This window comes from Cygnus olor, chromosome 11 (genome assembly GCF_009769625.2).
Source record: "Cygnus olor isolate bCygOlo1 chromosome 11, bCygOlo1.pri.v2, whole genome shotgun sequence".
In the NCBI taxonomy this organism is placed as follows: domain Eukaryota; kingdom Metazoa; phylum Chordata; class Aves; order Anseriformes; family Anatidae; genus Cygnus; species Cygnus olor.
This window is the reverse complement of record NC_049179.1, coordinates 9,143,600-9,164,861: the sequence shown is the minus strand read 5'-3', so window position 1 is coordinate 9,164,861 and position 21,262 is coordinate 9,143,600. Positions and strand designations below refer to the sequence as shown.

General features: G+C 63.2%; 3 protein-coding genes across 7 annotated transcripts; all 3 read right to left on the bottom strand.

Moving 5' to 3' along the window:
- Positions 1 to 1,083: 1,083 nt before the first annotated feature.
- Positions 1,084 to 4,743, bottom strand: ISLR (immunoglobulin superfamily containing leucine rich repeat). 3 transcript variants are annotated; one of them, XM_040570592.1, is made up of 2 exons: positions 4,684 to 4,743; positions 1,084 to 3,508 (listed from the first exon to the last, which is right to left on the bottom strand). In XM_040570592.1, exon 2 carries the CDS (start codon positions 3,498 to 3,500, stop codon positions 2,232 to 2,234), a length of 1,269 nt encoding a protein of 422 aa, XP_040426526.1. In that variant the 5' UTR covers positions 3,501 to 3,508; positions 4,684 to 4,743; the 3' UTR covers positions 1,084 to 2,231. The 3 variants fall into 3 exon arrangements, with proteins under 3 accessions (XP_040426526.1, XP_040426525.1, XP_040426527.1); XM_040570591.1 differs by lacking the exon at positions 4,684 to 4,743 and adding an exon at positions 4,539 to 4,666; XM_040570593.1 differs by lacking the exon at positions 4,684 to 4,743 and adding an exon at positions 3,753 to 4,198.
- A 1,937-nt stretch (positions 4,744 to 6,680) lies between these two features.
- Positions 6,681 to 10,633, bottom strand: ISLR2 (immunoglobulin superfamily containing leucine rich repeat 2). Its single transcript, XM_040570561.1, is given in 8 exon segments — positions 6,681 to 7,876; positions 7,878 to 7,927; positions 7,930 to 8,313; positions 8,316 to 8,339; positions 8,342 to 8,684; positions 8,686 to 9,132; positions 9,134 to 9,751; positions 10,155 to 10,633. Coding segments are annotated over 7 exon segments (2,085 nt in total). The 5' UTR covers positions 9,746 to 9,751; positions 10,155 to 10,633; the 3' UTR covers positions 6,681 to 7,651.
- Positions 10,634 to 16,076: 5,443 nt separating this feature from the next.
- On the bottom strand, positions 16,077 to 21,131 carry LOC121076332 (protein PML-like). Of its 3 annotated transcripts, none has more exons than XM_040570569.1 (8): positions 21,030 to 21,131; positions 20,240 to 20,417; positions 19,281 to 19,821; positions 18,328 to 18,908; positions 18,105 to 18,157; positions 17,650 to 17,730; positions 17,344 to 17,560; positions 16,077 to 17,086 (listed from the first exon to the last, which is right to left on the bottom strand). In XM_040570569.1, exons 1-8 carry the CDS (start codon positions 21,129 to 21,131, stop codon positions 16,971 to 16,973), a joined length of 1,869 nt encoding a protein of 622 aa, XP_040426503.1. In that variant the 3' UTR covers positions 16,077 to 16,970. The 3 variants fall into 3 exon arrangements, with proteins under 3 accessions (XP_040426503.1, XP_040426504.1, XP_040426505.1); XM_040570570.1 differs by having other exon boundaries at positions 16,077 to 17,056; XM_040570571.1 differs by lacking the exon at positions 21,030 to 21,131 and adding an exon at positions 20,631 to 20,998 and having other exon boundaries at positions 20,240 to 20,365.
- Positions 21,132 to 21,262: the final 131 nt, after the last annotated feature.

Sequence of the window (21,262 nt, the reverse complement as noted above, 5' to 3'; positions counted from 1 at the left end):
TCTGCGCCCCTCTGTCTTAGAAAAACCCAAAGCAGAGCAAGAGGCTTGCTCCTCAAAACAGCTGCCGGCCCCTGCGGCACAACCAAGGAGGGACGTGGGGACAGGGACGGCATGGCCGGGAGCTGTGCATCCCTGGAGCAGCCTCTGGGCTGCCAGGGCTTTGAGGAAGGCTTTGGTAATCCCTGAAATCTTCTGCAGCTCCAGGCCAGGGGTGGAGCAGGGTTTCTGTGCGTGTTTACGCAGCCTGCAGCTTCCCGGAGCTGTCTTGGCAGGGACGGATGTGAGAGATGACAGGAGGTGGCTTCATTCTTCTTTGTTTGTTTTCTTTTCCCTCCTTTGGCATAATCGGGGTGCCCTGGGGGTGAGCTGAGCTCTTTGTGGTGGTTTCTTGCCTCTGTGAGCTCCCAGCCTCGCACGCAGCCTGGGTACAGCTGTGGGTGCTGGGGTCTGGCTGTGTCCCCACGCGTCCCCAGGGCCACCATCCTCTCTAGCTGTCACCTGCCTGAGCCCCTGTGAGGTGGGTCAGGGAGCTGGGCTGGCTGAAAAAAAGTGAAATTTACCTTTATAAACATGAGGGACAGCAGTGGCACACGGCCACGGGCCTGCAGGGGAGCAGAGAGGGGTGGTGGCACCCCAGGCTGGCACCGTTTGGTGGCCTCCATCCTTTGGCCACCTCGGGGATGTGGAGAGGGCCCGATTGGAGAAGTTGAGTCCTATGAAATGAAACCGAAACTCCCCGCTGAGACCTTATCCTCCCAGCGCTGGGGTTGGAGCGGTGCTGCTTTTTTTTTTTTTTTTTATTGTTTGTAATGGGAAAAATCTGCGGCTGCTCATTAGCATCAAAAGCCAGCAGCCGGGGGCTGCTCCCGGGCTGTGCTCCCTGTTCCAGCCACCATAAAAGAACCCAACTCTGGGGCTGCAGAGCCTGCGCAGAGGCCTCGGGCTCCGGCACAGCTGCTTTTCAGCTGCTCAGTGTCCCTGCCTTCCCCTCCCTGCCCTGGCGGGCGATTTGGGGCACCCCGTGAACCTGTGCTCCCTCCCAGGGCCACGGGGCTGGGTGGGCGCAGAGGCAGCAGGCATGGGTTGGCTTATAAAAGGTATTTATTGTGCTTGGTACTCGGCTGGCCATACAGCTTTGGTTATAGGGCTGCAGGAGGCTGCACAACTCCCGCAGGTGAGCGCTTAGCAGAAGGCACAAGGAAGGACAGCCGTGCCATGGGGTGGGGAGAGGGAGGTGCTCAGCGGGTCCCCGGCACCCTGGGGTGGTGGGCATGGTGTGTACGTCCCAATGGGGCTGCTGAAGCACTTTCAGGGGAATTTTCTTTTTCCTTTGGGTCTCTTTGGTCTCGGTTTCCCCCCTGCTTTCGAAGCCTTGGAGCCGGAGCAGCGCAGCCCGGTGGGTCCAGCCCAGCCGAGCGGTTTGGACCGTGGGCTTCAGTGGTGAAAGGGAGGGGGGAAAGCATTTGCGTCCCACCTGGGGGAGGCACGGAGGGGGCAGCGCCTGATCCTGTGATGCAAGGAGGGCACAGGCACCTCGGGTGCTCCCTTCCCCAGCCACTTTCCCGCAGGGGTGAAGGCAGTAGATGGAAATGCGTCTCCCCAAATGGCCTGATTCACATCCTTGACCTGGCACAACGTGCCCCACACCTCTCCTACCATATTTATCCCGCTCAGAAGCGCCTCACTACTTCTGCCCCTAAAGCCACATGCCCTGTAGACCCCATACTAGGGCTCCCTGCTTGCTCAGCCCGGACCTACAGCCCCTGGTGCTCCACGGGAGGCTGGTGGTAGGAAGAGTGCTCCTGGCTGACACCCAGCACCTGGACGGGGTGGGGACGTGGCCTTTGTGCCCCCTGCCCACCCCTGGGGCTGCAGGTGGAGGAGGGCTGGTGGGGGGGGCTCTGAGACTGGGGGGGTTGCCCCATGGGGGTGGGCTTCACCCCTGCAGCCCGGTTTTGGTCTCAGAGGGGAGCTGGTGGCAGACGTGGGTGCCTGGAAAGTGGCAGCATGGTGCTGAGCTGCTCCACGTCACATTTCACCCAAGCCTATCTGAAGCTCTCAAGCCCCCATCGAGGAGGGGATGTGCTGCCAGCCCCGGGCTTGGCTCCAGGCCCCCTGGGACTCCCAACCGCCCACAGTTCCCAGAAGCTCAGCAAACGCGTGGCACTACGTGAAGATAAATGATACAGAAAGAGGGGGGAGCCCCCCGGGCACCGTTTCCTTCTCCCCCTTTACCAGCTCAGCGCGATGCCCAAGGCCAGCAGGAGGGTCCCCAGCCGGACCCGGGGCACGGCTCCTGCAGCCTTGCTCTTCGACTCCCTCGGCACGTGGTAAACGATCACCAGCTTTTCCCCGGCCCCGGACGGATCCATTTCGTCACCCTTGTAGCAGCTCTGGCCCCCGAGATGGCTGGCCTGGGGGTCATCCTGCAGCAGGTCTTCGGCCGGATTCTCCGACCCAGCCAAAGCCACGTTGACCGAGACCTCCCGCATGCCCACGTCGTTGACGGCAAGGCAGGTGTAGATGCCTTCATCCTCCTTGCTGAACTTGGGGATGGCCATGGTGCCGTCTTTGAAAACCAGGAAGCGCTCCTGGCTCTGCTTGGCGCGCCCGGAGAGGGAAGCATTCCCATCCCGCGCCACAGTGGGCACGTTGATCTCGACGCCGCGGGTGGAGGTCTGGATCTTCCAGCGGATCTCTGGCGGGGGGCTGCCCGCCACACTGCAGTGCAGCGTCAGGGTGAGGCCATCGTACGTGACGGAGTTGTCCAGGTTGGAGAGGTAGGTGAGCTGCACGGATGGGGCGACGCAGTGGTGCTCGGGGATGTCCGTCACCGCCCTGCCCTTCAGCCTGCCCGGAGCCACGCACAGCGTAGCTCCCCCCTTGGTGATGGAGACGGAGGTGCTCTCGGTCCACCTCTTCAGCCAGAAGACCTTGCAGGAGCAGTTGAAGGGGTTGTTGAAGATCTGCAGCTGGGACAGGGAGGGCAGCTTGTCGAAGGTGCCCTCGGCCAGCGTGGTGAGCTGGTTGTCGTTCAGCCACAGCGAGCGCAGGTCCTTCAGGGCGTGGAAGGCATCCTGGGGCAGCCCGGCTAGCCGGTTGTTGTTCATCTTCAGGATCTGCAAGCCGCTGAGGTTGCGGAGGTCCTGCCAGGGGAAATCCATAATCTTGTTGTGGCTCAGGTCCAGGTTCTTCAGCTGCGCCAGGAGCGCGAAAGCCCCCGGCTCCACGGTGCCGATCTGGTTGTAGCCCAGCCACAGCGACTGCACCTCGGGGACCTCGGCGAAGGCGCCCCGCCGCAGCCAGCCGATCCTGTTGGCTGACAGGGTGAGAATGGAGACGTTGGGGGACAGCCCCCGAGGCACCTCCAGCAGCTCCTTGTAGGCGCACTCGGCCAGCAGCCGCCCGTTCTTCTTGGCAGAGCAGGAGCAGGCGCTGGGGCAGGCCAGGCTGCGCCCCAGCAGCGCAGCGATGCCCAGGCAGCACAACAGCGGCCTCATCCTTCCTCCTGGGGACAGAGACAGGGGGCGTGAAGGGGGGGCCGGTTCACTGGAGCCAGCCGGTCTGGGGCTCTGCTGCTCCTCGCCAAGAGCTAACAGGAAACAGCCCCGCGCTGCTCCGCGGCGGCTCAGCCGGTGCAGTAGCGAGGAATTGGTGAAATATTCCCAAATCCGAGCAAGGCACGGCCGTGCCGAGAGCTTTCGGCTACCTCCGTGATCCCAAAACGCTTCCTCCCCGCACCAGCTCCTTACCAAAATGTCCCCCCCGCCCTGGGACGCCGCTTCCTTATTCTGGGAATGCTGCATCCCTCCTGGGCTTGGACGCGCAGTACAAGCTCCGGGTTCAGAGTTCACTCCATCTCTCCCTCTCCGGAGCACTTCAGCCCTTTTCCCCCCAGTCTCAGCCCTTCTCCCTCCAAAGCACCAAACTTTCGGTCTTCTCGGCACGCGTTCAGCCCTCAAACCAACCCCCGGCCTCCACGTTTTTTTCCATGGAGAAAAGAAAGTCGGCTTCCCGATTGCTTTTTCTCAGCAGAGAGCGGGGGTCCTGAGCTGCTGGAAGGTTTTACAACGCTTTCAGCTGCCAAGGGCAGAGCTAACTCCTCGCTCGCCTCGCCGGGGGCTGCGTACGGGCTGGGCCCCCCCTCGGGAAAGGTTAAAGCCCGGCTCTGCGGGGAGCTGGCAGCGGGGACCCCCTTTGTTTCCCCAGCCCTGGCACTTCCAGCGGGAGGGGAAAGGGGTTGGCGGCACCAAAACCCTGCGCAACAGCCCGGGGGGGGGGAGCGACTTGCAAAAACCGGGCTGGGGTGGCTGCAGCGGGGGGGTGTGGGAAGCGTCCGAGGGTTGGGGCCGGATTCTGGATCCCTTTGGGGCGCTCCCAGCCCCCCCCATGTCCCGCCCCGACACCCGCTGCTACGGGGCTGGCGCCTACCAGAGCGTGCACAACGCCCCCCCCCCCCCCCCCGTGCCTCCCCGGTCCCCCCGAGCCCCCGGTCCCCCAAACCCTCCCGGTCCCCCAAACCCCCCCGGCCCCATCACCGGCCCCGTGGGCTTCCCGGGGACGGGGTCGCCCCTTGCTCTCCCGCCGCGGCTCCGGTGCTGGCGGCTGCGGCTCCCTCGCCCCCCCCCGGCTTCTCTTCCCCCTCCCGGTCCCCCGGGCCCTTTTGTTTTCCATGGCACCGACCCGCTCCAGCTCTCGCCTTCCCGAGGATCGCAGGGAAAAAAAAAAAAAAAAAGAAAAAGAAAAAAGAGAGAGAGAAAAAAAAACCGCAACCAGCCGGCCCCTCCTCCCCCCCGCAGCCCGGGCCTGTGTCCGTCCCCCCCTGCCCCATGCCGGGGGGGCTGTCCCGCAGCCCCCGGCCCCAGAGGGCTGAGGGTGCAGAGCATGCCCCTCCGGGGTTAAAAATTAGAGGGAATGTGGTGCAAGATATCAGGGGGTTGGGGGCGTCCCGGGACTTTTCCCTCCGCCTCTGCCCCAAAAAGATGTCGGGATGAGCACAGGGAGACTCGGAACTGCTGCTCCCGGCTCTTTCCCCCTTTTGCTGTGCTGTGGGATAAGAGATCCCCTCATCCGACTGTTGTGGGGCCAACGGCACAGTGCTACCAGTGTCCCCTATCCGTCCACCCCCGTGGGCTGCGACAATGGGACGAGGAAGCGCCTGGTCGCGGTCACTCGTGGGCACGTCCTGCTCCACGCAGGGCCCGCGGCAGAAGGGTTAATGCTTTAGGAGGGGCCGAGCCACCCTGCTGTGCCCCCTTAACCCTTTCTGCCCAGCTCCAGCCTGGAGAAACGACCACGGGACTGGGGGGGGGCAGGATGCTGAGCCCCCTCCCCGCGCCCTAATTGTGCCCGTGGGCACCTGGCGCTAATTAGCGCCCTCCCGAAAAGGAGCAGAGGGGGGAGCAATCCGGCACCGGGAGGTGCTCATCACCGCCGGATCCCCTGCAGACACGCCGGGCGGGCACATCTATTACCCTCTAATTAAAGGGAGGCAGCAATGATTGTTCTTTTTTATTCCTTGCGTGTTCCTGGGCATGAAACTCAATTAAAGTGTATCCGCAGAAGGGGATTTGTCTGCGGTGAGGGGGGGGGGAAGTGTTTTCGCACGTGTTTTTCAAAGCTGCAGCAAACACCTGGGCTGCCGTGGCGGAGCCCCGAGCCGGCAGGATTTGGGGGATTCGGGGGGGCACCCCTCCGCCCGCCCCCCTCCTTGCTTTGTCCGCATTCTCCCCGCTCCCTCCCCGTGCCGTAGGAGAAAGATGCGGAGCCAGGACCTGAAATAGAAAGCCGTGCTCCGGAGGATGGAGAACGGAGAGGCTGGGGGCGGCGGGATGGGCTGCGGATGGTGCTGGAGGGGTGGGCGCTCCGCCGGCATCGGGGCTGCGGGGTTATGGGGTCGCCCCCCTACCCCCCCCTCCATGTGCGTCTCCCTGGTCTTTTTCGTATGGGCGAGGCTGGCTGCAAGCGGAGCTCCAGATAAGAAAAGCAATTAAAGGTGGCCTTAAATCTTCGCCCTGTAAGTGTGGGCTTAAATCACCCGTGGGGCGAGAGCCCCCCCATAAATCCGGGAGCGCTGGGTGCCGGGCTGCGCTCCTGTACCCGATGCTGTGCCTTCCCCTGTGTGCGGGGGGAAAAAACACGGGCTCTGTGGGCATCTGTGGATTTGCACATTTGTTGAGCATGTGTGGTGCGTGTGCCGAAATATATAATGCCTGTAAAAATAACAGGAGAACGTCCTGCGTGGTTTTGTTACCTATTTGTATGGAGGATGCGTGTAAATGTGTGCACACGCCGTGCGGAAACGTTGTCTTTGCATTTCGATGTGTTGTGTGTATAGGGAGAGGTTTGTAATATTTTTATGCACATGATGCATTTGGGTACATTTATATGGTGTGCGCAGACTGACTACACCCGGCGTGCATGTGGGGGTAAGGTTATTTGTGGGGGTGCACGGCACGGATGGATAAAGGAGCGTACGCGGCGAGGATGCGTATATATATAGCAGGTGGATCTGCACGTAGGGCGCCTGTGAACTGTAGCTACGTGCATGCAGGAATCTGTTCGTGCAGATACATTTTCACCCCTCCCCGGCTCCCCTCGGCCGAGTGGGGGGCACTGGGGGGGGGTCCCGGCTGTAGCCCCCCACCCCCTGACCAAGCTCGGACACATTTCCACTTTCAATCCCTTTTATGACTCTTTCACAGACAGAAGGGCTCAGAAAGGCGCCCCGCGGATCTCGCCAGCCCGGGGGCTCCCTGGGAGGGGCGGCAGCGGCCCCTCGCCCCCCCCGGAGGGGGGGGGACAGACCCCACGAAGCGGCCCCCCGCCGGCAAGCACGGGCGCGCCTACGGCACAGACACTTGCTACAAACGCTACTCTACCCAACACATATCGAGGGGCACCGGGAGGGGGGGACCGGGGGGCGTCGGGGGGCGGGGGTGTCCCCCCCCGCAGTCCCGGGGCGGGGGGGGGGCTCGGAGCTGTCCGGAGCCGCCGGGTGCTGAACGGAGCCGCCCCGGGCATGCGGCGGGGTCGGCACCGGGGGCCCCTGGAGGGAAGCGGGAGGAAACCGGGGGGTACAGGAGGGCTCCGGGGGGCTCTGGAGGGGGACCGGAGGGGACACGGGAGAGGGGTGGGGAGCGGTGGGGAGCGGCGGGGAGCGGCGGGGACCCGCCGGGGCTGAGCCAACGCACGGCGGAGCCGCTCCTCTCCGCGGAACGGTTTTGGGGGTTATCGGGCGTTGCTTTCAGCCGTTTTTTTTTTTTTATTATTTTTATTTTTTTTTCCCTTGTTCGCTTGTTTTTCGTTCTTTTCCTTCGAGGGGACACAAATAAGGGGATGGGGGGAGGCAGAGGCGGGAGGGGGCCGAGGAATCGTTGCGCTGCGGCGGCGGGGAGTGCCGAGCTGCAGCCAAACGAAATCGGGGGAGCGGCGTCCTGCCCGCGGCCGGAGCCCCCGGCACCGAGCCCCTGCCCCAGGGAGCCACCACCCGGCGGAGGAGAAAGAGGAGGAGGAAGGACACGCCACCAGCACCCAGGGTTTTCCCCTCTCTCCTCGCTTCTTCCTCGGAGGAGAAGCAGCGGGCCGGCGGAGGGCTGGGGAGGGGGAGGCTGGGGGCGATGGGGACCCGGGGGGGGGGGATCGGGGGAACTCAGCGGGGGCGCTGCCGGTAATTCCCATTGATCTCCTGGGAGATCGTGACGGCCTCGGCGCCCAGCGGCAGCTTGTCGCTGTACTCGGAGCGCACCTCGAACTCCTCGCCGTTGGCTTTGGATTGCGACTCCGCCATGGAGCTGGCGGCCACGCTCTCCTCCCGCTCCAGCTCCACGGCCCCTTCGGCCTCTCTCCTCCTCCTCCGCCTGCCTCCTTCATCATCAATCATCCTCCTCTTCATCCTCCTCCTCTGCGTCGCCTTCGCCCACCTCGCTGGGTTGTAGTTCTTCTCGGACTCCAGGTAGGAGGCGCGGGGGTCGAAGTCGGCAGCCATGTGCTTCTCCATCTGGTCCGGGTTCTGGGCTTTCATGATCAGCTTGTAGGTCTTCCCGTGGTACTTGGAGAGCAGGTGGCACCAGGTGGCCCCATGAGCCGGTAGGGTGGCCAGCACCAGCAAGAAGATGCTCACGACCACGATGATGATGAGCGAGGGGATATCCTTCTTGGTGGTGAAGACCACTTGGACTTGGCAGTCCTCGCCCAGGTAGGTGAGGCACACGGAGTAGTTGGTGCCGGGGTTCAAGCCCTGGAACCAGTACGAGTTCACCCCTTCCTCAATCTTGGACCACTGCACCAAGGCGTGGCCCTGGCTCCTCTCCTGCACAGGTAGAGCATCCTGAGGTGACCTTCTCAGGCTGCAGGTAGGTGGGTGTCAGCTGCACCCGGGCATCACGCTCCGACACGTCCAAGGCGATGACGCCCAGGTCGAAAGTGTGCTGCTTGAAGTCGCCGCTCTGGTTGAAAGCATGGTTGGAAATGTATCTGCTGGTCTGCATGGAGCCACACTTCTTCTCAAAGGGAGGATGCTGGAAAGGGACTTGCCCGTCTCCTGTGGGCTCCATTCCAGCCGCCAAGGACGGTTGGCTCTGCCGGGTGGGGCTGAGGGGTTTGCTCCTCTCGTCTGGCGTAAGCACACTGTTCTTTGCTCCCTTGGCCCCCGGCTTCTTGTCACCCAGCTGTGCTTTGCCGCCCCGCCGGGTCCCTCCCGGGCTGCAGCGGGTACTTCTGGGTGCCAGCCACGGCCACGTTGACCGAGGTCTGGTTGCTCCCCATCTCGTTGGCAGCCAGGCAGGTGTAGGTGCCTTCTTCCCTCTTGCTCAGGTGAGGGATCACCAACGTGCCGTTCTTGAAGACCAAGAAGCGCTCGGGGTCCTGCCTGGGGAGATCCTTCCCCGCGCTTTCCTTTGGGTTCCCGCTGAGCTCCAGCATCTGGCTGGAGGTGCGGATCTTCCAGCTCACTTCGGGTGGCGGGGTGCCCGTCACGGCACAGTGCAGCGTCAGGGTGAAGCCGTCGAAGAGCTCCGTGGTGTCCAGGTTGGGGTAATAGGTGAGCTGCACGGACGGCGGGGTGCACTGCACGTCCGGGATCTTCCCCACCGGCACCCCTCGGAGCTGCTCCGGGAGGTTGCAAGTGATGGAGGTCCTTCTCCGGGATGGAGATGAGCTTGCTGTCCATCCACTTCTTCAGCCACTGGAGCCTGCAGGAGCAGTCGAAGGGGTTGTTATAGATCTGCAGGTGGGAGAGGGAGCTGAGCGAGTCGAAGATGCCCTCGGCGAGGGCGCTGAACTTGTTGTTGTTGATGCGCAGGGAGCGGAGGTCCTTGAGGGTGTGGAAAGCCCCCCGGGGCACCACAGCCATGTGGTTATTGTTCATCTTGAGCAGCTGGAGGGCGCTGAGGTTGTAGAGGTCCTGCCAGGGGAAGTCCACAATCTGGTTGTGGCTGATGTCGAGGTTTTTCAGCTGCACCAGGATGGCGAAGGTACCGGGCTCGATGGCGCGGATCTCGTTGTGCGCCAGCCAGAGGGATGTCACCTGGGTCACCTCCACGAAGGAGCGCCGCTGCAGCGAGCTGATCTTGTTGGCCGACAGGCTGAGGGTGGTCACATTGGAGGGCAGCCCGGTGGGCACCACCTGTAGCTCCTTGTAGGCGCAGTCGGCGAACTGGTGGGCGTACTTATCCACACAGGCGCAGGGCTCCGGGCACGCCTGGGCCATGCCCAGCAGGGCCACCAGCCACAGCGCCGGGGCCATCTCGCCCTGCCGAGGGACACAGGGGCTCGGTGGGCGCCCACCCTGCTCCCCGCCGCCACCGCCCCGGCCCCTGCCCCATTGTCTGTGCCCAGCCCCCCCGCAGCCTCCCCCCTCGCTCCTTCTCCTCCCAGCTTTCTGCTCGTTCCTCCCGCAAACCTCGTTTCCTTCCCCCTCTCTTTCTTCTTTTTTCCTTTTTTTTTTTTTGTAATTTCTGCCTTTTCTGTTATTGCTTTCTATTTTTTCTCCCCTTTCCCCCACCCTCCTCCTCTTCACTTTTCTCCCTCTCTTCTCCCTCTCCCCCTACTTTTCCCCCTCCCAATTCTCCCTCCTCCCCGCCCCCGTCCCCCTCCACCCCCAGGCCCTCCGCCGGCTTCTCCCCGTCCCCCCCCGCCCAGACCCCGCACCTTACCCGCTCCTAAGTGCCGGTGAGCAAGGCGCAGCGCTTCTCCCCTCGGCTGCCGCTCCTCAGCATCCTCCTCCCCAGCCCCGGCCCCGTGGCACGGAGGCGCCCAGAGGCGGCGGTGAGGGGCGCGGCGGAGATTTTGGGGGGGGTGGCTTACGGGACGGGGACGGGGGGCATCTTGGGGGGGGGTGGGACACACACCGCCTGCACCCCTGCACCTCGCCGGGCTTGAGCTGCGCACCGGAGCGGGGCCGGCGGGCACTGGGGCTGCGGAGCCGAGAGAGGAGGGAGGAATTAGCATTTCTGCCAGCCTCCCCCTCCGCACGGCCGCCCCCTCCCTCCTCGCCACCCCTTTCCCATCCCACCACCCACCCACCGCCGCCTCGCCAGCCCCCCAGAGCCCCTTCCCCGGGGGCGGCGAGCGGCACCCCCCGAAAATCCCGCAAAGAAATGCGGAGAAACGCCCTCCCCGCCGAGCAGCGAGCCGAGCCGAGCCGAGCCTTCCCCCGCACACGGAGGCAGCCGGGATGCGGACCCCCACCCCGGCTCCCCCCCTTTGCCGTCGGGGCCCACCCCTCAGCCCCCCCCCGTAGGGACACACGGCACGGAGCGGGGGCACCTCGGCCCTTCGGGGACCGTTTCTGCACGGGCTCCGGTGCTGGGGGGCCGGGAAGGATTCTCCCAGCCCGGCAGCCCCCCAGGGGACTGCCAGCCCCCCCAGCCCCTCCCATGGCGGGCAGTTCCCTTCTGCAGCCGGTCGAGCGGATGGGGAGAGCGTTAAACCTGCAGGTGGGCAGCTCCCCCGCGACGTGGGGGTCTCTTCTCCTGGCCCTGCCCCTCCGTGAGAAACATGATAAATAATTGATTTTGTTAGTGGGATCGATTCCTGCCTCCCTCCATCCCTCTTTCCAATCCTCCGTCCGTCCGTCTGTCCCTCCATCCTCCCTCCCTCCCTCCCTCCCTCCATCCCTCCCTCCCTCCCTCCCTCCCTCCCTCCCTCCATCCCTCCCTCCCTCCCTCCCTCCCTCTTCCCTCCCTCCCTCTCCGCCTCTCCAGGAGCTCTGCTGGGGTTTCCTGGTCCCAGATGACTCAGTCCAGTCCTCCCAGTGCCCTCTGGTTCCAGGGGTCCAGGCTGCCCCTCTGTAGGGTCTTGCCCCACCCCCCCCACCTGCTCACAAGCAGAGCAAAATCCTGGTCCTCTCTTCCTTGGGCTCAGCACCGCAGGTCCGCATCTGTGCCCCAAGGCCATGGGGATGGGCATGTTCCCTTGGGGGGTGCAGAGGCGGTGGATGGAGGGGCAGAGAGGGACCAAGCCTGACCCTCAGGCACCACTGCCCTCGCAGGGGTTCCAGACCCCAAAGTGCCCAGCCCCGTGTGTCCCATCACGGCAGTCTTGGCCCAGTCCCATTGACATCCCCACCTCTCTTCGCTGGAAGAGATGCTCCCCGCCACTCATTTTCCTTACTGCTACCCACGAGGACCCAAAAATTTGCTTTCAGAAACAGAAATGCGGCTTGTGCTATACGCACGGCGGCTCCTGGGGCTGACGGTGGGGTTGGTGTCACTGCAGCCAGCCGGATTTGGGGGCAGCGGGGGAGCCGAGCTGCTGGCCGAGGGGAAGGGCTGGGTTTGAGCAGCAGTGAGCTCAACATCTTCAGCATCTGTGAGCTCAACTTCTTCAGCATCTTGGGCTGTGGCGGGGCCGAGACGTGACTCACCGCCTTCCCATCCCCGCCGCTGGCTGTTAGCCCAAGCATGCCCTCACCCTCACCGTGACACTCTCCCCAGCACTAGCAAGCTGCAGCTCGGGGAATTACGGCATCGCAGGGTTTTACAGGCATTTTTTCCCGTTCTGCTCACTCGCTCAACGCCCACGGGCTGTCAGCTGCTCCCGAGCCCTGTGGAGGGGAATCCTGCAGCCGGTGGGGCAGCACCTCGGGGGGCTCAGCACCTCCAGATGGGACGGATGCAAACCCACGCCCCATCCCGTGCTGTGGGGCCGTGGGACGGATCCTCAATGGGTAGGGATTCAGGGCTGCAAGGCTGGAACGATGCTTTCAGGAGCATGAAAGTAGGTTAAAATGCCACAAGGACACGGCCAACACAAAGACGATGCTTGCTTTCTGGCTTGGCTGCTCTCTGTTGTGCTTTGCTTAGCTCTCCCCGAGATGTCTTCATTCATCATGCACGAGGAAGAAACCCAGGTGTCCTAGATCTGGTGGCAGTGTTTCTCCCGGCCACTTTTTGGGAGCATCGGAGGCTGTGCGTTGTGCTAGAAATGGGTCAGAGGACAAGCTGCGTGTGATGGGATGGATGGTGCATCCCTCCTCCCGCTCCTGTGGACCAAACCTTCACCAGGACCCTGCGGAGGGCATCACAGCATAGAGCACGTGGCGTGGGTTTCACCCTCACCAGGCACAGGGTGTGGGCTTTGTGTGGCCGGTTGTGCCTCAGTTTCCCATGGGCAGAGTGGCGGGAGTAAGAGCAGTGCTTTGTGGCAGCCTCTTGGGACCCTCAAGGGAAAGGTCCAAGAGAGGACAGCAGAGGATGGAGACGGGGATGGGTGCATGGATGGGTCCATGGATGGGTCCATGGATGGATGGAGGAGTGCGAGGATGGGTCTGTGGGTGGATGGAGAAGTGCACGGATGGGTCTGTGGGTGGATGGATGGATGGATGGATGGACGGACGGACAGACATGGACGGATGACAGAGCAGGCTGCAGAGCCATCAGCCTGCCCACACCACATCTCAGCCCCAGGTACCCTAACCTTCCGCGTGCCCCTAAACATGCAGAAGCTCAGCTGAGGGCCAGATCCTCAGCTGGTGCTGGCCAAGGCAGCTCTGCTGGTGCTGCTGGGGGCAGCCCCCCGCTGGAGGACTCCCTGAGGTCAGCGGGGACTTGCTGGTTTCCACCCCTGGATGCGCACCTGCAGCCTGGAAGCACCTGGGGGAGCAGCCCTCCTCACCATGCTGGGTAGGGGGCTTGGATCTTTAAGAAGAAGAAAAGCAAGCCTCCAGGTCAGGTCTCCTGGGTTCTCCAGCTTCATCCCATCTCCTCCAAGACCAGGTGAGTGCATCAGGTTGTAGAGCTGGGAGCATCCTGGGGACAGGGCCTGGCTGGAGGCGGTGGGGTTTCTCCCTCAGCTTTCCCCCAAATATTTAAGAGTCCTGGCTGCCCAATCCTTGCTCTCAACTCTGGGATCCAAACCTGCTTGGATGTTAGCAAATAGATATTTTTATTAGGAATGTAACCCAGATAACCTTGCTCAGGCTCACCGGGGCACATCCTCCCCTGCCTTGGATCTCCCCCCACCCTGGCCATACAACCTGAGCGACCCTGCAGGCTGTAATCAAATGCAGAGCAACTGGCCCTTTGGCTCTAATTAGTTTTGCATGAGTGTTGGGGGAAGAAATCCATTTTCATAAACAGAAAGGATTTATGCTGCTCCTTCTTGCCTTTTTTTTTTTTCCTGCCAGTCCCAAAGCACTTTGCTAAGGGCTAGCAGGGAGTCATTTTATGAATGGTTTAGATTGAGCAATGCATTATTAATAACAGCCAATCAGGCAAGCAGCGTATTATATATCATTTCAGGAGATTCGCTTAATTCAGGGGAGTTATTTATTGCTCTTAAGGAAAAAAAAATAAAAAATCTTTCTTCTTACTACTTTGGCCTTGAAGGACGATTTGGGTGGGAGGCCCAAGAGGGGTTTGGGATCTCCACGTAGGGATGTTTCTACCCCTGCAGGAAGGATTTTTGCTGTCGTCTCTTCACCCTTGGTCTGCCAGTGCCTAAAGTCCGTCTCTTCTGGGTGCCAGCTTGTAAAGAAAGCACTTCTGCAAAAAAAAGGCTAAGTTGGGGGAATGGCTCGGAAATTTGGGAGCGCATCATGGGGAGCTTATCCCCACACCCAGCTGGGGTCTCTGCGGTCCCCAGGGCTGCCATGGGGAGGCTGCTGTTGCTGTTTGTGACTCTCCCAGCCTGCACGAGCCTGGCCGTGCACAGAAAGCCCTGCTGGAGGAGGGAGCCCCCTCCCTACTGGGGTACCCCAGCTGCAGCCCCTTCCTCCAGGGCTGGGCTTGCCGCGACCAACGCCACCAGAGCCCTTTCCTCGCCACCTGGATGGGGTTTATGGCAGCTCAGGGCAACTAGACGGCTAATCTGGCTCCCGCAGCCCGCTGACTTTGCTATTGTTTTACAGGACTTTGATGAGGCCAAGTGACAGCAAACAGATGGGGCCAGCGCTCTGGGGGCTGCGCCCCTTGTAGCCAAGTGCCTGCTAAGGCTGCTCCCTGCGCACAACCCTGGATTAGACGCCGGAGAATCCCCGGGGCACGAGAGATGCCAGTTCCCCAGCTGCAGCAGGAGCCTGCAGGGCCTGACCGGTGGGCAGGGGCTCCAGGAGGGATGCCAAGGGGTGGCCGGGCAGGGAGGTGAGATGGTGCACGCGTGGGTGCCTGCACACGCTTGTGCAAAAAGGAGAAGTAAGCAGGGTGTGCGAGTGTGGCTGTCCAAAGGGGACACCTGGCGGTGGCTGTGGCGCACTGCGTGTCGCGCCCGGGCTGGTGACAGCGCTGGAAAGCCCTGCGTGTCCCCAGTTCCCCCGGGGGAAAGGGAGAAGGAGGGGCAGAGACACCTCGCTGCCCGGCATCCTTTAATTTACGAGGATTTTAATTGCTCTGATGGGGTGGCTCGTCCCCCGTGGGGCTGCCCCAGAACCCTGAGTGCTTTTGTGGTGGGAGCAGAGAGGGGTCAGGGCCTGCAGGAGCAGCTGAGCACACGAGATGTTGGAGATGGTGGCACCAAGGTGCTGGAGCAGCTCGGTGCGGGGGCTGCAGGAGGTCCTCATCGCCCCCAGGTGCCCGCGCCCAGGGCGGCTGAGCTCCCCCCCCAGTGTCCTCACGCCTCCTCCAGCTCCCAGCACCCTGGTCTTCACGCTGAGGAAGACCAGGGTGCTGAGCTCCGAGCCGTCGTCCCAGGGGCCGTGGTGTGGGGAGGTGCTGCTCCTGGACCGTGCGGGGCTGGAGGGCTCCACGCTGTCCTTAGGCTTGCAGCAGGCCTGCAAGAGAGGGGAGAAGGTGGCCAAGTCCCACCTACCTGCCTGGGCTTGGGAATGGGTGAGGAGCACCCTTGGGTGCAGCGTTGGCCGTGGGATGGGGACCTGCTGGTGTGCGGGGCCGTTGGAGCCGTGGGGGCTGATGCTCTGACATCACCAGGGATGGTGTGGGGGGACCCACATCGAGAGCCCAAAACCAGGGGGCAAATGAGAAAGAGCAGAACCCCAACTGCTGCTGGTCCTGAGCGTGGGGGGGATCCAGGCGATGGCCAGAGGGACACGCTGTGCACGGCCGGGGGCTTGTCCCTGCCTGTGTGCCTCTTGTGGGTGCAGATGGTGCCTAAATTTGGCGTGTCAATGTGGCTGAGCAACTTCGTGGTACCAAAGGATCAAAAGGTCTGCTTGGCCTCTGGGGGAAAAGGGGACTGAATGGGCCCAGGAGGAGGCTGAGTGTCTCCAGGCTCAAATCCCATCCCTGCACAAGGTGGACATCCCCGGTGCCAGTTTCCCCACGGGAAGGGCGATGCACTCAGGAGGCTCCAACCTTGATTTTGCTCCCTTTTTCCCCAGGGACAGTCCTGCACCACACGCGTGGCTCCCCACACACTGCCTCTCTGCTCCTTCACTGGGGTAATTTCCAAAACATCCCCCGCCCGGAGTGCTGGAGACGTGGCCAGGAGAACATGTACGAGCATGGGAGCAAATCCAAGTGCTCCCAGAGGGGGGAGATGGGTCTCCGAGCAGCAGGGTGTGCGGATGGGATTCAGGGAGGGATTTTTTGCCCCACTTTTTTTCCCCTGTTAGAGGTGAATCGGAAAAGCAAGGAAAAAAGCAAAGGCAAATGAATCAGGAAGTCAGCAGCGGGCTAGGATTTGGTCTGGAAACAGCTTTATTGAAGAATAATAAGAGTTTCTGCATGATTAACTTATACAAAAGAAAAAAAAGAAGGCTGGTAACCCCTCATTCAGCCAGCTCTGCAAACCCACCCCTGGCCCCAAATCCATTTCCAAAGGGACCCCCTGCAAATGCTGGTGGTGGGGAGATCCCGGCAGGGATCCCATGGCCCATCCCATCTAATGACCTCTGCATGGGGGGTGGGGGGGGATGAGCACAGGTGCTACATTCAACTTAAAAACATGATTTTCGTATAAAAATGGGTATTGAGCTGTGGATAACCTTCCCAGGGAAGCCTGCGCTAATCCCCTTGGCGCGGGGTGGCGAAGGGGCTATGGCACAAATCTCCTAGGGAAAGCAGCACTACAGGAGTGGGGGTTTGAGCAGCTCTCCCTGCAGAGGGGTGAGGGTTGTGTTATCTGAAGCTTAGGGGAAAAAATAAAAAGGAATTGGTAACCTCCATCCCCATCCTCCATCCCCATATCTGCCCCCTCTTGGGGACTCAGTGACCCCTGGCGAAGAACTGCTGGGGGTGATACCAAGGATGGTTTCAGGCTCCTAAATCCTTTAATCCTTTAATTGTTTCCTGGGGAAGAGTCCGAGCCAGACAGCTGTCCCTCTGCCCAGAGCTGGGACTCTTCGGGAAGGAAGAGGCCGTCGGGATGCCCCTTGAGGTCAATTTGGGGATGCTGCCACGTGGGACCCCACCTCCGAGCAAAATCCAAGCGGGCTTTGCTGCCTCCCAGAGCGGGGAGGTGACCCTGGCTGCTTCAGAGGGGGCGAGGAGAGGCAGCCCGGTCCTTAGCGTGGGCAGGACGCAGGGATGGTGGCAGCGGCTGCCCACTGCCTCTTCTGCGTGCGGCGTGGCGGCTCAGCAGGGAGGCAGGTCTGGTGTCACACTCACCACCGTGTCCTCCTCGCTGTCCTCCGAACTGCAGATGATGATGCTGGTGTCTTCTGCAGGAGGAACGGGACGGGGCTGAAGCTTTGGGGGATGAAGCCAGGCAGCCAGAGCTCCTAATTACTCCAATTAGCCGCCCATGCCGTGCCCCAGGCTTGGTTTTTGGATGTTGAAGGCAGGACATGGGGCTGCACCCATCCCCACCCCATGGGATTCCTCTTCCCCTTCTCTGCCCCAGCGGGGTTTGACCAAGGCCCTGAGTACACCGGGGTGCCCAGAGGCTGAGAAAAAATGGGGAAACCCTCATAAATTTGGGGTGGGGGTCCCCATCCCCTCTCCCCACCTGCATCATCAGTGCGGCTCCTGCCAGCCTTGGGGACGCTGCTGCGGTTGTGGCTGGTTGTGGAGGTGCTGGGCTCCCCTCTGCCGTCCTGGGTTGAACTGGGCTCACTGGAGGCCGCCGTGGTGTTGTGCTCCAGCTTCAGCACCTTGGGTGACACCTGGCTGCCCCTTTCCACCTGGGGCCACCACCGCTTGGACCGCACGGTGGCAGGGGGGAGCTGCAGGGGACAGAGCACGGGGGATGTAAGGTGCCGGGGTGGCCCCTCCGGGTCCCCAGAGGCTCCTGTCCCGCCGGGGTGCTCCTTACCGTGCTCACCCGCATGTCCCCGAGGCTGATGGTGAAGGTGGGCACGATGCCTGGGCTCCCACGCTGGGTGGGCTCCTCTTGCTGCAAAGAGAGCGATGAACGATGGTTAAGGGGTCCTTTGAGCCACACACCTCTCTGCGGGACCAGGGTGGCCCTAAGCAGTGGGCAGAGCCGTGGGGGATGGGGGGAGGGGAAACTGAGGCACGGCAGGGTCAAGGCTTTTGCTGGAGCTGCTTGTTAGATTGGCTAGGGACAGGCGCTGCTGGCTGGGGACAGGGGGGTGACTGTGACAGCGACAAAGCAGCTTCATGGGGGAAAAATCCCTGTTTTTTTTCTTGTTGGCTAAGAAATGGGTGATATAGGATGGGGAAGGCTTGCAAAGGTGGGGGTGGCAAGCTTCGGCTGATGCAGGAGCCCTCCCCAGGTGGCACCGGGATGTACCATGGCTGTCTCACCTGGTCATTCTCCAGGGCCACCTCGACCACGGGGACAGCCTGGGAAGAGGTACCTGCAACACAGAGAGCAGCACTGCGGCACGGCGCCTGCAGCGCCTGCCCAGAGGCTGCAGCTCTGCTCCCCAACCTTCCCTTTGGGATGGCCGAGCGCCCTACGAGACTGCCTTTGGGCAGAGAGGCGGACGACGACCACCTGCTTCCATCCCTGGCACAAAATCCTCACCTGCGCGCCCCTCGACGCACTCGGCCAGCGCCTGCAGCCTGGCGCGGCACTCGGCGAAGTCCCCGTGCTGCGCTCGGCCCCCGGCCGCCGCCGGCCGCAGCCGCTGCAGCTCCCGCAGCGCCTCCTTGACGAAGGGCTGCATGTCCATCACCTCCTGCTCCGTGGCGTACAGCCTCATCTTCTCCACCAGCCGCTCGCCCGCCTCCATCCGCCGCAGCACGCCCTCCACGCGCCGCAGCTCCCCCGCCAGCTCCCGCCGGCCCTGCTCCTGCCGCCGCTCCACCAGCCCCAGCAGCTCGTCCTCCTCGCGCCGCACCAGCCGCACCAGCTGCTCCACGCGCTGCCGGATCAGCTCCCGCGTCTCGCCGCTCGCCGCCTCCAGCCGGGCGGCCTCCTCCTGCAGCGCCGCGCGCGACGCCTCGAAGCCGCCCCGCCGGCGCGCCAGCTCCCGGCCGGCGGCCGCCAGCTCCTCCTGCCGCCGCTGGATCTCGGCGCGGATGTCGCAGTAGAAAGGCGAGTGCTGGGTGTCCAGCAGGGCGCATGAGCAGCACAGCGGCTTCTCACATTTCTTGCAGTAGATGCTGCGAGGGGAGGGAGCGAGTTTCAGCCGGGGGTGCTCAGCGGTGTTTTAGCAAGAGGGGAAACTGAGGCACGAGCTGGGGGGCTGCTTTGGTGCCTCCTCCTGGGGACCCGCGCCCCACACCGCACCCTGCTGCAGCTCTGGGATGTTACAACGGGCCCAAAGGGTCTCCAAAAGTTGCCCACGGAAGCTGTGGATGCCCCATCCCTGGAAAATCAGATGGGGCTTTGGGCGGCCTGCTCCAGGAGGTGGCCCACCGGGGTGAGCCTTAGGGTCCCTCCCAAGCCCCCAAGCGTGGTCCCAGCCCTGCAGCCTGGTGCAGCCCCGAGTCCCCAGCTTGGGGACAGCCCCGGGGACGCATCCCCACGCTGACCTGGTGATGTGGCCCTGCTCGGTGTGGCCGGGACTGGAGCAGAAGAGGGTGCAGGACTTCTTGGTGCCCTCCAGGAAGCGATGCGCCGACTCGGCCCGCAGCTCCTCCACTTTCCTGGCCTCATGGCTCCTCTTCTTGAAGAACCACTGGTGGTCCTCAAAGCAGCCCGGGCACAGGAACTCCTCGCACTCGGAGCACCAGACGGCCGCCGGCTCCCTCCGGCAGCGGCTGCAGCTCAGCACCCCGCCGACGATCCTGCGGTAGACGCGGAGCCTGGCCTGCAGGCTGGCGAAGAGCACGTTGTCCACGTCGGGGATGCCGTTGGCCTGCGGGATGGCCGCCTGGCACACGGGGCACTGCCCCACGGGCTTGTTCTCGCTCAGGCAGCCCAGGCACAGGGTGTGCAGGCAGGTGAGGAGCTTGAGGCTGGGCGATTCCTGCTGGCAGCCCTCGCAGAGGACGAACTGGAAATCCTCCTCCGGCGGCTGGGGGGGTGCTGGCTCCATGAGGGCAGGCGGCTCTGTGGGGGCAGCGGGGCCGGCTGTGGGGGCAGAGGAACAGGGCGGATCAGGCAGGGATTTGGGGATGGGAAGATCCGATCATGTGCTCAAAGCTATTTTTCTTTCACTTTTGCTTTTCCAGCTTTTGGAAGTCGGAGGGGAATTGGTGGCAGGGGGGGTTGAATCCCTTTGTGCCAACCAGCCCTGTCCCCAAAAGTCCCCCACAGCCCTCCCCAGCCCACCAGCGAGTCCCATAATAAAGCAGGGCGCCCCCCCTTATTTCTCCCCCCCCCTTTACCCCTTTACCCACCCCACGCAGCAGTTTAGCACCCCGGCTGTGCCCCCCTCTCCCTCCACCCCCCCCGCTGCTCCCTTTGCGTGGGGGGTCCCCGCTGTGCCCCCCCCAGCCCTTCTGCCCCCCCTGCAAAGCGGCGAGGACCCCCCCAGACACCCACTTACCGTCGGGGGTCCCGGAGGGCCGGGGGGCTTCGGGGCTGCCGGGCATGAGGGTGGCGGGGGGGGGGCCTGGCCGAGGGCTCCCACTTTCGTTTCTCCGGGCAGCCGGGGGAGGAGGAGGAGGAGGAGCTGGGGGAGGAAGGAGGGATGGCGGGAGGAGGGCGCGGTGCCAAGGGGCGGGCTGCAGGGGGAGGGAATGGGGTCACGCGTGGGGTCCCCCCTATCCCACCCGCGCGTGGCCCCCCGCCCCTGCCAACCCCCCAGCCCCGCACTGCACTTTGGGGTGCTGGTTTTGGGGGAAATATCGGGTGTAGGGGGGGGTGTTGTTATGGGGGGGTGCTGGTTTGGGGGATGCTGGTACCCAGGGGGTGCTGTTATGGGGGGATGCTGGTACCTGGGGGATGCTGGCAGTATGGGATCGGAGGGCTCAGCTGCTTTGTAGGATCCCTGTGCCTGTCTGGCTGCCGCTGCCTTTAGGGCTGTGCCCCCGGCCCCCGCTTCAGCCAGGGGGGCTTAAAAGCGACCCCGCTGCTCTCAGCACTGCTCCTCGCAGGGTCCCCACCTCCCTTTGCCGGCTGCCGAGCTGGAGGAGCGGCGTTTCGGCGGCAGGGGAAGGCCGCGCTGGAGCAGGAGCTGCTGGGAAAAATCCCTCTGCTTGGTTTTTATGGGGTCAGGGCACCCTGTGGGGCCGGGGACCCTCTGGAGCCCCCCGAGGCGTGAGCTCGGTGGAGGACCCGCTCCTCCCCGCGGCTGCCGGAGCAGTTCCTGAGCAGGGCCCCCCGGAAAAGCTCACCCAGCCAAGAGCCTTTCGGTGCGGTGCCGTCAGCAGCCACATGACGTGCGGACCAGGAAGCGCCGGGAGCTCCCTCCTTCCTCGCCGCCGCAGCATCCTCATCCTCGCCGCGGCCTGGGGGTCACCAGGAGGATGGCAAGTCCCCGGCCCCCAGCCCGGCTGGGGCCCCGGCTAGGAAAACACAGCAAAAATTGCTTTATTTGAGCAGGCGCCCTCCGGTGCAGCAGCAGGGC